A 15,409-nucleotide genomic window follows, 5' to 3' on the forward strand; every position below is an offset into this window, starting at 1 on the left:
GAACCACTCGGAAAAGCTCCGCCGGACGACACCGAGAAGACGCAATGCTGGTGGAAAAGAACTGCCTCTTTGCCACCCTCACCGCCACAGAGTAGGCTCGATAGTGAGCTCTAGCCCGTGTTCGATCAGACCCAGCACGAGTTTTCCTCCACCTGCGTTCTAGCCGTCTCCCCTCTTGCTTCATCGCCCTCAGCTCAGATGTATACCAAGGAGCTGACCGGGCTCTGCTCAGAGGGAGAGGACGCTTGGGCGCGATCGTGTCAACCGCCCGAGTCATCTCTGCATTCCACAGAGCGACCTGGGCTTCGACAGGAGCACCGGCCATATCAGCAGGAAAATCCCCCAGAGCCCTCTGGAATCCATCGGAGTCCATTAGCCTCCGGGGGCGGACCATTTTAATAGGCCCCCCACCCTTGCAGAGGGGAAAGGCCGCCGAGAGTCTAAACCTCAGTAGGAAGTGATCCGACCATGACAAGGGGGTAGATGTTAGTTCCCCCACTTCCAGATCACCATCCTCCTGTCCAGTCGAGAAAACCAGATCAAGTGTGTGTCCCTTTGCATGTGTTGGGCCGATGACATGTTGAGACAGCCCCATGGTTGTCATGGCAGCCATGAAGTCCTGAGCCGCTCCGGATACAGCAGCCTCGGCATGGAAGTTGAGATCCCCCAGAACCACCATCCTGGGGGTCCTCAACACCAGGTCCGAGACAACCTCCGTCAGCTCAGGCAGGGAGACTGTTGGGCAGCGGGGTGGACGGTACACCAGCAGAATCCCTAATCTGTCTCGAGTACCCAACACACAGTACAAACACTCCAGACCAGCACTCGACTGAACAGGAAGCCTAGAGAGGGAGATTGTATTCCTATAGACCACGGCAACCCCCCCTCCCCGGCCCTCGAGTCTGTGCTGGTGCTGCACCGAGTACCCAGGAGGGCAGAGCTGGGTGAGAGCAACCCCACCCAGTTCACCCACCCAGGTCTCAGTGATGCATACCAGGTCAGCCCCCTCATCCACAATCAAATCATGGATGAGGGAGATTTTATTCTGGACTGACCTGGCGTTCAGCAGCAGCACCACCAGACCCGAGAGCAAGCTGATATGGCCACCAGGAACTATCCGGTTGGGGTAGGAACCAGAAGAGGGAATAGCTGTAAGGAATCTATCCCCTCTTCTCCTCATCTGGCCTGTTCCTCCCCTAGCACCATACCTCCCCCTACCCGTGACCACAGTTTCTAGTTAAGAAACATCACCCATTTCAGCCTGAAACACTTCCACCTAATCCCTCTCCAGAGGTTCCTAGATATGCAGGATGTTAAATGCCTTCAGCCGAGAGGAGTAAACGCTGGTGGATGCAGTGCTGCTCAGTAATGAGGATATGATACACAGAACAGCTATTCAGAATAACTTTGGAACATGTGATTACGAGTTAGGCCTGTCTAATTTAAGTGGAAGGGGCCCATGGAACCAGAAATACAACTAAGGTTTCCCATTTTGAATAGCACAGGTTTGGAGAAGAGAAAGGAGGTGGTTCATTAGCGAGGTGAGCTGGACTAGGGAACTCTGTGCCCCCGAATGCAGTCAAGAGTTTCAACGGTTATTAATCAACAGTGCATATATTATGCGCAATGTGAATGCCAAGCAAGGCGAAGGAGCCTGAGGGCAGTGGCTCCAGGCCTAATTGGATGTGTAAGCATCAGGCAAGCCTGCCTGAACCTTAAGGGACAGCTTTTGCTTCAGTGGAAGAAACGCAGGTTGACTTTCCCTGCCGCTAAAGCGGCATTCTACATTTAGAAACTGCAGCAGAGACAACCTGCTCTGCCCCATTCGTTACTGAACCCCCTACAACTGGAGCACAGGCTTGCCCTCATAAGCACAGCCAGATGCAAGTCCGGCAGCCAGAAAGACGGAGTGTACAACAAGCTGACGGCATCCACAGCATCAAGGCAGGAGGCAACAGCGGTGCAAGTCTTGAATCCCAGCACCAGCATAAGAGGATCGGTTGAGACAGCAATTTAGCTGTGATCCCATGTGGCTCTTTAAAATTGGGACTGTAAGACAAGCTGTGGCAGGGTGTGGGTGGGGAGGAATGGAGGGAGGAAATTAATTAAGAAAAACCAGCATACAGGAGGCAAAAACCAACTCAGACAATTAGAAGCAATTCCAGATATTGGTCACTGGGGGCCTGCCAGATGAACTTTGCAAAGCCTCTTCCTTTTTCTTTGCCACTTTGGTGGAAACACATGTGACAGCATGTTCCAAGAATAGCCCAGAGGACAGCGTTCCTTAAGACACTCGTGAAGCTGCAAGGAAGAGAGCTTGCCCCCCACCACCACTGTTCCCCCGTAAACCACAACAGATCTGGCCAGTACCTGCGTGAACAGAATGTGTGCCCTGAAACATAGGTGGACAGAAGGTAGAGTGTGTGCATTTTACTGTTTTTATTTGTAAGCCCCCCAGAATTTATTTATTTATTTTAGCAAAGGCTAACATCTAAAATTCTTTAAATTAAAGGGTAGGGATACCAAAAAAAATCTGAAAAGGAATCGAATAGGTTTGGATTTCTATGAATCCGACCTATGGATTTCTCAAGTCACACGGATTCTCGAGCCACATGGATTCCGTGGACTTGCGGACTGGATGTTGTTGTTTTAACTTTCTGGAATTTTATGCAAATTTAGTCATAGAAAATTATGTGAAATTAAAAAAAAACACCAGTAAAAATGCATCTTTTCCCCATAGGCTAAAACATGAAAATGCACATTTGGGGAGATTTGTGAAGGGGGAGATTTCCGCATTTGCACAAATTTGGAATATTGGGGGGGAAACTGATTCCATTCATTAATGGATAGAACAAAAGGCACAATCTGCAAAACACAGATGGAATGGAATTTTACAAAATCCGTACATTCCTAGCCTAGTGGTACATCTCTGAGTGAACTGAAGGAGATCAGCAAGGATTTCCAACTCCAGTTTACCAATAGCAAATAACTAAAACATTTCTCCTCTCTGCCCCCCACTTGCATGAAGAAAGTTTGAGGAGAAAACCAGGAAAGGATGCATGTTTAAGAACTGTGAACTCAATTCTGGTTCTGAAAATAAATCCCTGGGTTCAGCATATGCTCAGAGGCACTCTGTTCCTTATTTCTAAGTGTAAGTCTACCACCTTCTTACAGCACAATCCTTTGAATGTCTACTTAAAAGGAAGTCTTATTGAGCCCATAGGGACTTACTCTAAGGCACATTTGCATGCTATATAGCAAGGATAGGCAGCATGTGGCACCCCTTGGTTTGTTTGTTTGTTTTTTTTTTTGGGGGGGGGTTGCACACATGCGTGCACACACACACTGAATTTGCTGCAGGAATTTAATAGTATGACAGACCCAAAGGTCTGATTTGCCTTTGTAAGTAAGGAAAAGCAAGCTATGGGTTGCTGCCAAAATTTGGCAACATAGCAGCAAAACAGAAAGGTCATTTTTTTGCAGTCGTACTGCCGAATTTCAGAAGCGAATTCAGCAGTGGCAGGAGGGAAGCCCTTAATGTGGGGAATTAGCTCCAAGACCCCCAAAGGTTGCCCACCCCTACTGTATAGGATTGTTACAACCTTTTAGTTACTATTTTGCTCCTGGCTCCAGTTGACGGGAATGTAGACGCCACAAGCCTGATGTCTAAGAGTGGGGTTGAAGCTCATGGTAGAGCACTTGCTTTGTATTCTGAAGTCCCCAGGTTCAATCCCTGGCATTTCCAAGTAGGACTGAAAAAATTCCTGCCTGAAACCCTGGAGAGCCCCTGCCAGTTGGTGTCAACAGTACTGGGCTAACAGACCATTGGTCTGGCTTAGTATAAGGCAACTTCCTATGTTCCTGTGATCTAGAACATGCCTCAAAATCTTCTGTATTTTGCAGGAAACACATAGAAATTCCTCCACATTCAAGTCGATGCCAAAAGTATTGACAGAAGCTTGAAATTCATGGCCACAGAAAATCAGCAGCAATAGATTAGCATATAAATATACCTGACCTCGCTGAGGCCATGAACTTCTCCAACCAGGGACAGCAATTCTCAAATTTTACAAGTCCTCTTAATTACTATTGTCACTGTGCCTGAAACTCCTGCTGCCCTTTCCAGCCACAACAGGGGGCAGTTGGAGCTGAGCGAAAGTAACCGCAGCACAGCATCCTGCCCTAAACAGGAATAAAACCACAAGTAAGAGTTGCCAAATAACTTCCAGCATGTGGTTTTAAATAACTTCTAATTGCTTTAAGCAGCTCTAATTGAATAAGTCACCCTTTGGCTAAATGCAGCTGCTATTTAATTAGAAGATACAGAATGAGGCTAAAAGAAATCAAAAGGAGGCAATTATAAGTCAAGCTCATAAAAAAATAAAAAATAAAGTGCCTGAAAGTTGTTATTCATACTGTGTGGTTGAAAAGCACGTGCTTTTCTACACCCCCTGCTGGCTGCAATAAAATATAGCAAATGTTTTAAACTAGGAAAACACATACATAGACAATTCTTCAAGCATCCTTGAATTTCAGCCATGCAAGAGGAAGATGGACTAAAAGCAAAAGGATTTTAAGGGAAAACATCAATGTGCCATACCTCCCTTGCAGCAGTAAAGTGGAAAGAAATTTGAGTTCCAATTCAAATTAGTTGTGGTGAAAGCTGGTTTAACAAGCCTATTAAAACAGCACTACCGTATTTCTTCGATTCTAAGACACACTTTTTTGCCCATATAAACATCTCTAAAAATGGGGTGCGTCTTAGAATCACGGGTCATTTATTATTTCTTAGAATCAAAGCTTTTTTTCTGTTGGTGGTACTGAAATTAGTGTGCGTCTTACAATCAATGGCGTCTTAGAATCGAAGAAATACGGTATATTTCAGCAGACAAGGTGAAGGCCAGCTAACCAGTCGGTATTTTACCTTGTTGTCAGTAGTCATACATCAAATATTATAGTGTTAGAACCCTTTCTTCTCAGGGTGCACCTATTAAGAGTTACATACAGGGCCCATTCAGAAGACACCTTAAACCACGGCTTTAACCATGGTGGTTAAGCTAGAAAGCCAGGCCATGTTCAGAAGGCACCTTAAACCATGGCTTTAACCACAGTGAATAAGGCTTTTTGCTGACAATTAGCTGCATTTCATTTCTACATTGCAGCTTAGAGAGGCAACTCCCTCGAAAGAAAGCACCAGCACAGTGGACGCTTATCAGCCAACTTTTCTAAACAGCCCCTGAAGAAGGATTGACAACATCTGAAACGTTGGGCTATTCGTGAAGTTTTATTTATTACATTTCTATACCGCCCAATAGCTGAAGCTCTCTGGGCGGTTCACAAAAATTAAAACTTTTTAAAAAATTTAAAAAGTTTTTTTAAAATAACCTTTTTAACAAAAAAAAAAAAAATATATTTTCACCAGCACCAGAGCCAATGTCTCTCTCCTTTTGCACACACTTTTGGTGCTTCTCCCTCCAACCCATTTTTGTGGTCTTCTGAATGGTCTCATTGTCAACTATGGGGAGAGACATAGCTGTTATTCATCCTTACCTCTCCATCATCATCTCACCCTTCTTTCTTGAATTTCTGCAAAACCCTGTGGGGAGGGTGGCCATATCTCTCACTTTACAGAGGACGGTGCTCTGTTTGAAAGGCTATCAGTTACCTAGGGAGGTTGTGGGCTCTCCCACACTAGAGGCCTTCAAGAGGCAGCTGGACAAGCATCTGTCAGGGATGCTTTAGGGTGGATTCCTGCATTGAGCAGGGGGTTGGACTCGATGGCCTTGTACGCCCCTTCCAACTCTGCTATTCTATGATTCTATGATTCTATCCAGTCCAAGTCTGGCTTAAAGCCAAAAGACCATAAGGCAGATCAGGGGCCTTGAAATTGGCCATCTACAGTGAGCACCGTGACTGCAGGCTGAGCAGACATAGGGGTCACTTGGTCAGTCTTCCCCACTATGAGGAGATATATTGTATTTTCTATGTAAATCCTAGCAATTACTTCTGAATTTGCATCTCTACCTTTAAACTGGCACATGCAAATTTAATGCAAATCTCTACCCTCTTTTTTTGGTGATGCCCAAGTGGACACTCCAGCTGTGGCTGTACTACACCCGATGCCGCAAAATAAGTGTCCATGTTGCAGGCTTTAGTTCCCCCTACTGGCTGGCTGCTGCAACTGCAGCCAGCTCCATTCTTGAGCCCAGCCAAGATGAAAGTGATCACAAATGCTCGTTAATGGCAATTTAACGCAGGTATTGCACTATAATAAAGCATTCCTCTGAGGAAAACTCAATCAGTTCATCATATTATATTTGTTGTTTGGAGCTAGGAAAGATTTCTGCCCTGCTAGATTGGCTAGAAACAAGGGACTTAAAAGAAAAATCTGACCCTGTAGCTTGGATTATTTGATCAAGAAATTGAGAGCCATTTGCTGTACTGGCATCATTATGTGGTGCATCTACCCTCCCACTATAATGGGTAGATGGTTCTGCATGGCAGCAGAAGCATTTCAACTCTGATGAGGCTAAACAGCATATTTGTAATTGAAATCTAGCTAATATCTGAAAGATGATAAACCTTGTTTCTATGACTGCTCTGTTGGTGCACCAAAGGAATGAAAGCAGCAACAATGCAAAATTCCTGCAGAATTGGATTTGACCAATAAAATCCACATGAAAGAGTCAAGCATGCCCAAGGGCATTTATTCTTCAGCCTGCTACTTCATGTGCGAGACATCGCTCCCTTGAGTCAAATGGATCCTCCAGCTCAGCCTGTTGGCCCTTACAAGGTAATCATAACCTGCTCCCAGCCTCCACTGGGCCTAATCCAAGAAGGCAAAGCTCCGGCATACTTACACAGAGATAATATAACATTAATGTTTTATTGGCAAAAGGAAGGTTCAACACTGAGTCCAGGCATTGTGGGGGAAGGGGGAACAGGAGGATCAAGTGGGCACACAGTCCATTACAAAATGATAGTGTTTTATGCTGGCCCAGACCCTTGCTGCATCCTCTTCATCAGCTCCTCATCCTGCATTGAGAGCTCTGTCAATTTCTTGCCCATGCGCTCATGGATGTCCAAATACTTGGAGACGCAACGATCCAGGCACACAGACTCCCCCTTTGACAGCTCAGCCTCCTTGTAGTGTGGGGGCACACACTTGCGATGGCAGGCATTGGTCATTCTGGGGTAGAATAGGAAAAGAAAAGAGCATGAGGAAACAGCCATCTTGGGTTGTTCCAACTCTGCTTTACATTTATCTAAAACAGAACACACCACAGTTCTTACTCAAAACCTTTATAGCTACAGATCTACTAATGCCTATAACCTGTGGAGGGAAAACAGTGGACCTCCAGATGTTATTAGATTCCAATTCCCAACACCCATAGCTAGCATGGCCTGTGGTCAGGAATGATGGGAGATGTTGTACACAATTTGGCAGGCCACAGATTCATCACCGTTCTACTCCCCGTCATAACTCTCATCAACTGTCACCTAACTGTTAACATTTGCTTTTCCTCCTAAGAAGAAAGGTTTCCTTAACTGGATGTAAGGCTATTTCTCATGTCAATCAAGTGCAAGATTCTAAGTTATTTCCCAAACAATAATGCATCAGCTTAAAATACAAATTATATGATTATACTCAGCTATGTAACCCACAGGTAAAACCTACCCCTGTTCATTTTGTGACAGACACACAGTCCAATTTACAGTGAAATCATTAAGATATTTATTAAGACAGACAAGAAGTACTTTCAAATTGGTTTTCTTGCTTCTCAATCATTTCCAGGCACATCTGAGTTGCTACATCCAAATAAACATGCATAGAATCAGTCTACATAGCTGCAATCCCGTGCATATTTACTTGGGTGTAAACCCCGCTGAACTCAGTGGGATTAATATGCATATAATTCCTTTGAATTAATATGCATAAGACCGGACTGCATGTCTTCCAAGGTTAGCAGGGTATCAATAACTATTTCCGCCCTAGTGAAGATTGCGGTAGCCAGAGTGCCTGCCTGGCTCTTTTGTCTTATTTGGGTGGAAGATGTTGGATATTGTAGTCCAACCCATTTGGAGGGCACCAGATTGGGGAAGGGTTTCCTACACAATGCCTAGTAGCATTAAAGTAGTACAACGTTTGGTGGAAAACAAGATCCTAAGAAAATACCTGGGGCACTTGGGTCAAAGAAAGCACAAATGACAGCACACAACTCCTTATATTATACACCCCTCTAATAACACATTTCCCTCCTGTTGGACATTTCAAATATGAGTACTGTTAAAGACAGCCCTTATGTTTGTGATTAGTCAATACCTGTTGTACATATCAGCCATCATCTCCACTTCCAACTCAGCTGCCAGCTGCTGTGCTCGTAGAGGATCCATCATGGTTTCAAGTCCTTGATGCTGCTGGAAAATGCAAAACATAGGAACCCAGTGATTCCACCTACATATACACACATGCACGCACTGTGAGTCAAGTAGCTACTTGGTCAGTATTTTAGAATACTGCTCAGTTTCTCATTGCCCAGGCCTAGTTGTGGTCCAGGATGTCGTAAAAGGCAAATAAGCACGTGTCAGTCCACACCCCACCTCCCACCCTGCCTAGCAGATCAGTGTTATGACAACAGGGGGAGATGCTATTGTAATGAAGTGAAGGACAGAAGGAGCTGATTGAGAGATTTTCCCCAAGATCATCAGCACTGTGTTGCTGCGGCTCTGGGAATGGCGGGAATATGACAAAAAATTGCGGAGGGAGCTGAGTTGTGTTTGTTTGCAAAACTAAAAGTGGTCACTCTGTCGAACACCTCTGTTCAAAGCTTCTCAGCCAGTGCTAAATCCCCCACATGCACACAAAGGCAGAGAAAACAATTCCCTTTTCTTTCCACCCACGCCCTCTCTGTAAGCTGTTCCAGCCGTAAACTCCTCTCACCTGGACAGCACTTCTTCTTTACCACTAGCAATACTCACCTTCAGCGTCAGGTATTAACCGGAAACTTGAGGTAAAGGCACTTCCGCCAACGTGCCTTTCGTTCCACTCCCTTCTAGGATGCCATAGAGACTTCCGGGAAGGAATGATAACGGCTTTTAGGCCGCTGTTAATTCTCCGGAGGGAGAGAAACGCTCGAATTACGTAGCCTGGGTGAGGCCGCCGATACTGCATGAAAGGCGTAGAGGCCTCTGCGGAGCCAGAGGGCATTCCCGCCTCTTTGGAGGACTTAAACCATAGAGAGGAGGACGCTGCGAGCCGGAGGCTTGGCTGTACCACAGCCTGTGTTGCCATAGAGTTTAAGAGGAAGTGACCATAGAGAAGAAAGTGGCCCTGGGAAAGAGTGGGAGCTTAATTTACTGGGAGTTCTGTCAGTTGTGTTTAGCACGGATTTATCAATGAATTATCCCGCAGCGCTGGGATAATTTTCCTCAGACCAGGAAACCGTCCAGAGAGCCCTGGCTATGGGAGCGGTATATAAGTGTAATAAATAAATAAATAATACAACGTGGGAAGCAGAAAACTGAAATAGGGCCATCTTGTCGCCGTTCTGAGGCTGTTTGCCCACCACGGGAGGGCTTGTTGGAGCCTGCATGTATTATTTACTTCATGTAGTATTTGGTATATTTCTTGCCCACTTTGCTCTAAAGCAGCCTTACTCAACCTGGTGTCCTCTAGGTGTGTTGGACTACAACTCCCAATTGGCTAGGGGATGTTGGGAGTTGTAGTCTAACGCATCTGGAGGACATGAAATTGAGGAAGTCTGTTCTAAAGATATAAATCTGAGGAGGTGGGATTTATAAATAACAATATATTGACTATTGCCAGGCAACAGGAAAGAGCAGCAACTCACAGAAAGATTTGCTTTTCCTCCATTCCGTTATTTAATCCAAAGTAAGTGCCACTATGTTCAGTAGTGCTTATTCCTAAGTAAGTAAGTTATCTTTTATTGCTCTACAAACTGTTTAGATGTGGAGCAGTATATAAATGTTGTGAATGCATGAATGAATAAATAAGTGTCCATAGAATTGCAGCAATTCAGAGCTGGATTGTTTTTTGTCTAGGTTCTATGCAGCTGAGGGCAAATCATATTTCAGGATGATTCTGCTCTCAGAATTTTGACTCCATAAATATCTGGGCTGTAGAGAGCAGGATTTAAATCCTAACATAATCAAGACTTGGTGTTGTGGAGAATCACAGCAATTTGACTTAGATGGTTGTTGTGAGTGCAAATGGATTTTCAACAGTGATTACTTTTTGAAATGGAATTGCATGTTAATTTCTAGCGAAAATATGGGAATGCAGTATGGTTTTCATATTCCATGGGCCTTAAAGGCTGCAATTGCAGGAATACTCACTTGATAATAAGTCTCATCCAATTTAGTGGGACTTAGTTCTGAGTAAACATGCACAGGATTATGCTGCATGCTTCATTGAACAGCAGAACTACTTGGAAAGCAAACATTTATAACAGCAGGTTGCAAGCCTCTATTCAATGTATTTTTGTTTGCTTTCTGTGTTTTCAACTCTAAAGGCAAGGTGCAAGTTTTTCATCCACAGCTAACTGGACATTTAAATATAAACAAAGTATTACAGTTAAGTGTGTCTTATTTGTGGGTTTCAAGAGAAAAAATGAAATTCATAAGCTGACACCTTTGGAGCTATCTAAAACCGTTCCATCTGTCTCTTCAAGTGCAAAGTAGGTGTTTTGCTCTCCTACAGACTTTTGGTAGCCTGCCCAACTTTCAGAGACAGCCTAATAAAAACCCCATGCTGCTTATATGTGATAGTCCCCTTATAAGAGACTGAGAGAGAGGGAGTGGTAGATATTAGTCAGTAGATGCACAACTGGAAGACACCCAAATACTTGGTGACTTGGGGCCGAAAAGAGTAAGACCTAACAGAGACAGCATAGCTTCTTTGTCAACACTTTATGTACCCTGTATTGATGCCTTTGAAAGACAAGTGGGGGAAGCCGTATTCCTGCTGCTCTAATGCACCATCTGCTATCCTATTCTAAAGCTCTGTTTGGACAATGTTTCCTTAGGCCTAATTAATGGCTCCCAGGAATGAAAAAGGAGCACAGGTTTTTAAATCTAAAATCACAGCGCATAATGCTTGGGAAATATCCATTAATGTTCAGAACTGTTCCCTGAATTGTTTTTTCTGTAACTTCTGCACTGCTGTTTAAATGAGATGGGATTCTGGGTGTGTGTTTTCCCTGAACCTGCAGTGATGCAGCCTAGATAGGACAGCTTGCCTGCATAATGACTTTATGAGGCTAGATGTTTTTCTGCATTCTGAGTTTACTGTCGATCCTTGCTGAGTGAAATTTGATTTGGTTTATTATGTCTGATTAGCTTCTCAGTAGGAAGTGGTGTTTGGGCACAGAAAAAAGCTCTGTTTGTATGGTTCAGGTTAGCATGGTACAAGAAGCTAGGGGACAGTAATTGTGGGCTGATCACATACTTGGTCATTAAGGTCTATGTCTGAACTGAGCTGGACTACTCTTGGGTCTTCCTGTCTTTGTGTATTCTGGCAGGCACAAAAAATGATGCTATATCAGGCATGGGCATTTGGGATGGAGCTGTTGTTCAGTGGTGGAGTACATGCAGAAGGTCCTAGGTTCAATTCCTGAAATCTCCAATCAAAAGAATTGCTAGTAGCAGGTGATGGGAAGTGGCTCTTTGGCAGAGGTGCTGCTACCCAAGTAGGCTGGATGCACAAATAACTTGGCCTATTATAAGGCAGCATTTTATGTCCCTGGAAGTTACAGCTAGATACTAGTTTTGTTGTTTCATACACAACTGAATAAATCTACAATGAGTTTGTGCTTCAGTGTGGTGAGCATGCAGTTATGGACAATGGTTTCCTGTTCTACTATGTATATTAATTAGCTCAGCAATATTTAGATCACCAAAGAGTGCTGTTTACATGCATCATTTACATGCACTTAAACATCATTTGAGTTGTCACAGATTGTACTATTTGCGTTTCATGACATTTGACTCAATTCATGTAATTTTTTTTCTTTGTACTCATGCATGTATTTATACGTAAAATACACCAGCTAACTTAGGATAAAATTTCATGAATCTAACAAGGTGGACTCTAGTCCATGAAAGCCCATGCCATAATAAATGTGTTAGTCTCAAAATTCTACCAGACACTTTGTTTTTTGCCCTTGTCTTAAAGATTGAAAACATTTTTGTACAGGACCTCCCATGAGCACATAAGTCTAGCAAAAACCTTATTGATAAGGTAAAGAAATAACCCTCACTGATAATGCAATGTGATAGCATTGCATTATTAGTACAGGCAAATGCACAATTCACTGCTAATTAAGGAGCAGTTACATGAACCAGATGCATAAACAATGTAAGTACTACAGACCACACCATGCAACACAGAGCTAATAGTCTATAGCCCTTACATTCTTGCCCCCTTAATGTTTATTCACCAGAATAAAGTTATTCCTATAGATTGTTAAGAAAAGTAACAATGCTGACATCCAGGTGTTTGCATTCTAAGCCTTGTAAGATCCTGTTCAAAACTGAGAAGCCGTATCTCATATCTTAAAGATTTATTTCCCAAACCATGTCCCCTCTCCTGTCTTTTTCCTTCGTCTCCAGATAAGCTGCGAGAAGCGAGATTTCTCCAGCTGCAGCTATGCAAAGCAGTGAATACTTTTATGCATTCTGATGTGTGATTGACAGTCACCATGGCCTCTCTTTGCGAAAGAAAATAGCAAGGGAGGAGGAGCAGCAGCAGTAGGTGAGGGTAGGCGATATCAGTTGCCAGTCAGGGCCGAAGAATGCTTCAAAAGGCAAGAGAGGAATGCAAGGGGGGATACACTCAGGAACAGGGGGGCATCGCAGTTCAAATGACATTCTCTTCAAAAAGGCGACTTGCCAGCTGGAAGTGCAAATCTGCCCTTTCCTCCGTGGATGCCAAGGAGTGCAAGAAGATCCAAGAAGTTGGTAAATTTCTCATTTTAGGTAGGTAGGAAGAAAGGGGGGGTGCTAAAGAGAAACTTGCACCACTAAGGTTGGACTTTGGGGCCCAGACCTGCAGCCTGGGGGGGCCCAAATGACCAGCCAGAGAGTGGCAGGTTCCGAATCAAACTCCATGTTATTCCTATAGTCATTTTAAGTGAGTTGAACATGCCAAATTACACATGCTCAGAGTGCTGTTGCTGTTTCCCTTTCTTTCTTTTTAATCAGGATTGGCCAACAGTTGTGTCGTCGTTCTAATATGTCCGGAATGGAGAAGCAGTTTTAAAGCATGGAAAGGATTTCCAAGTTTTAAAGCACTTGTAGGATTTTTCTGTCTCGGGGGTCAAAATAATTTGGCCTATCATAGTACTAAGCATCTTGACTGAGGGTGGAGGGAGTTCTGCTCTGTCCAGTGATCTCATGGTAAATGTTGAAGTGTAGAGGATGAGAGCCACACACCCAAGGAGAGTCCAGAATTACAGGCAACTTATCGCTCCATAACAACAACCAGTTTTCATTTCCATCAGGAGCAGGACTTTTTGGGTAAAGTGAATGGGTTGCCCGTGCAAGACTAAGTAATCCAAAAATACTTTGCTTTACAAGAGGGTGCAATATTTTGCTGTTTGGGAAATCCATGTTCCCCCCAGCTACTTTGAAGATTGCAGCTAACTTCTGAGAGAACAGTAGTTTTTATTAGATGATGTCTAATTAAAAAAAAGTGCTGGCTGTAACCTTGTGAGTCCTGGCACCATGATGTCCCTGCCTCCTCCTCATGTCCAAGCAAAGCCTCATGACTTTACTACCTGAATTGAGTCTAAAAAGTGTAAGGTGGTGCTCTTTGGGGCATAAGCAGATAATTATTATGATTCTCTTTCTTTTCACATTTGTGGCATTATTTCTATATGAACATGATGGGCTTTGCCAAGTCATGCTGTCTTTTACTGATTCAGGAATTTCCTGTCTATTTAACATGTTTTAAGTATGACTGCTTTCTGGATGTCGCTGTGGATGTATTTTGGTACACCCAATTTCTGAAGGTTTTTTTTTTTATGTGATGCTGGTGACTCATGTAACTAATGGCATAATTGTGACCTCTTCCTGTTGCCATAGTTATTTAACTTCCATAGCTTGTGGTGTATTTCCCTCCCCCTCTCTTTTCCGCTTCCTTTTCTACAATATTTTTGTCATAAGGTATTGTTATATCAATGAAGTAAGTGTATTTTTCTTTTTTGTCTATAGTTGTTATGTCTGGTCAATTGCAAAGTATTGTCTTGTCCATGTGAATTGTTCTGTTCCAGTATCATCATACATTTCTATAGTGCCCAATAGCCAAATCTCTTTGGGCAACATAAAAAAGATTAAAATCTGAAAAATTCAATATAAAACAAAAACTATTTACATACAAAACAATTAAGGACACTCAACAATAGAATTCTTAGGACCAGTTAAGGAGGCATAACATGCCATCAAATGCCTTGGAGTAAAGGAAAGTCTTAACCTAGCATTGAAAGGTTGACAGTGTTGGTATAAGTGGACCTTACTGGGGAGCATGTTCCAAAATTGGGGGCCACCACTGAAAAGGCCCTGTCCCTTGTTGCCATCCTCCAAATAACATCGAGATGACCTTCCTAATGACATAGAAGTGAAGCTCATATTGTACACTTTAAGCATGTATCTAATAAAAAATATACTTTTATAGAATGTCTGAGAAGAGGAGTCTGAGAAAATGGGAATGATGGAATTTGAGAATTCCGTCAAAGTTGGTTCAGAAATGAAAGAAGATCATAATTAAAATGCTACCAAATGGACAAGGGAACTTTGCTTCGGCACATTGGGAACAAGAATGGAATTCAGCAGGAATAAACTTCAACATGAAAGGTGCTGTCATAGTCGTACTGGCGGCTTTTCTTTTAGCCTTGATCTATGTCGGGATTCATATAGCTGGTGAGTTCTTAATTCCTATTTAATTGCCACAATGTTCTCCCTTCTCCCTTGGCCTCCTCTCTGGACCTCAATGTGTTCACACAACATTTCTTTGGTCTGCACTAAACTCTGCTTTGTTGATTCATGAGTCTGTGGTTCTTTTTGTCTTATTTCCCACAGCTTCTTCTGTTTTCCAGCTTCAGTTGTTAAGGGGTGGGTGGGAAAAGCAAAGAGTTCTTAATCTTGAACGATATCAATGGGCCCTTTTCTTGCCTTGCTGATTACATTCTTTGAACTGTCTCCTCTGGAGCAGAGCAGAAGGAGCAAAACTGGTGGGACTTTTCTTTCCAGAAAGATGGCACGGCAAACCTAACACTATTACTTATCCCCTCCTGCTTCTCTAGCCGAGTCTTGGAACATCTAGTGTGGTGTAGTGGCTAAGGTGTTGCACTGGGAGTTGAGAGGTCCGGGTTCTAGTCCCCTCTTGGCCCTG

General features: G+C 43.5%; 1 protein-coding gene across 2 annotated transcripts; it reads right to left on the reverse strand.

The window, feature by feature from the left end:
• Window positions 1–6,867: 6,867 nt before the first annotated feature.
• Window positions 6,868–9,117, reverse strand: TIMM10 (translocase of inner mitochondrial membrane 10). 2 transcript variants are annotated; one of them, XM_063118705.1, is made up of 3 exons: window positions 8,980–9,117; window positions 8,324–8,418; window positions 6,868–7,189 (listed from the first exon to the last, which is right to left on the reverse strand). In XM_063118705.1, the coding sequence occupies exons 2-3, from the start codon at window positions 8,395–8,397 to the stop codon at window positions 6,988–6,990; spliced, it is 276 nt and encodes a 91-aa protein (XP_062974775.1). In that variant the 5' UTR covers window positions 8,398–8,418; window positions 8,980–9,117; the 3' UTR covers window positions 6,868–6,987. The 2 variants fall into 2 exon arrangements, with proteins under 2 accessions (XP_062974775.1, XP_062974776.1); XM_063118706.1 differs by having other exon boundaries at window positions 8,942–8,999.
• Between the last annotated feature and the right edge of the window lie 6,292 nt (window positions 9,118–15,409).

The sequence above is a fragment of the Elgaria multicarinata genome, chromosome 2, assembly GCF_023053635.1.
Source record: "Elgaria multicarinata webbii isolate HBS135686 ecotype San Diego chromosome 2, rElgMul1.1.pri, whole genome shotgun sequence".
In the NCBI taxonomy this organism is placed as follows: Eukaryota; Metazoa; Chordata; class Lepidosauria; order Squamata; family Anguidae; genus Elgaria; species Elgaria multicarinata.

Bases quoted from the DNA above. Each gene is read 5' to 3' on its own strand.
- TIMM10 (XM_063118705.1), bottom strand. From the start codon at position 8,397: ATGATGGATCCTCTACGAGCACAGCAGCTGGCAGCTGAGTTGGAAGTG. The intron at 7,190-8,323 runs GTATTGACTAAT...ATTCTACCCCAG, and splicing joins ATGGCTGATATGTACAACAG to AATGACCAATGCCTGCCATC.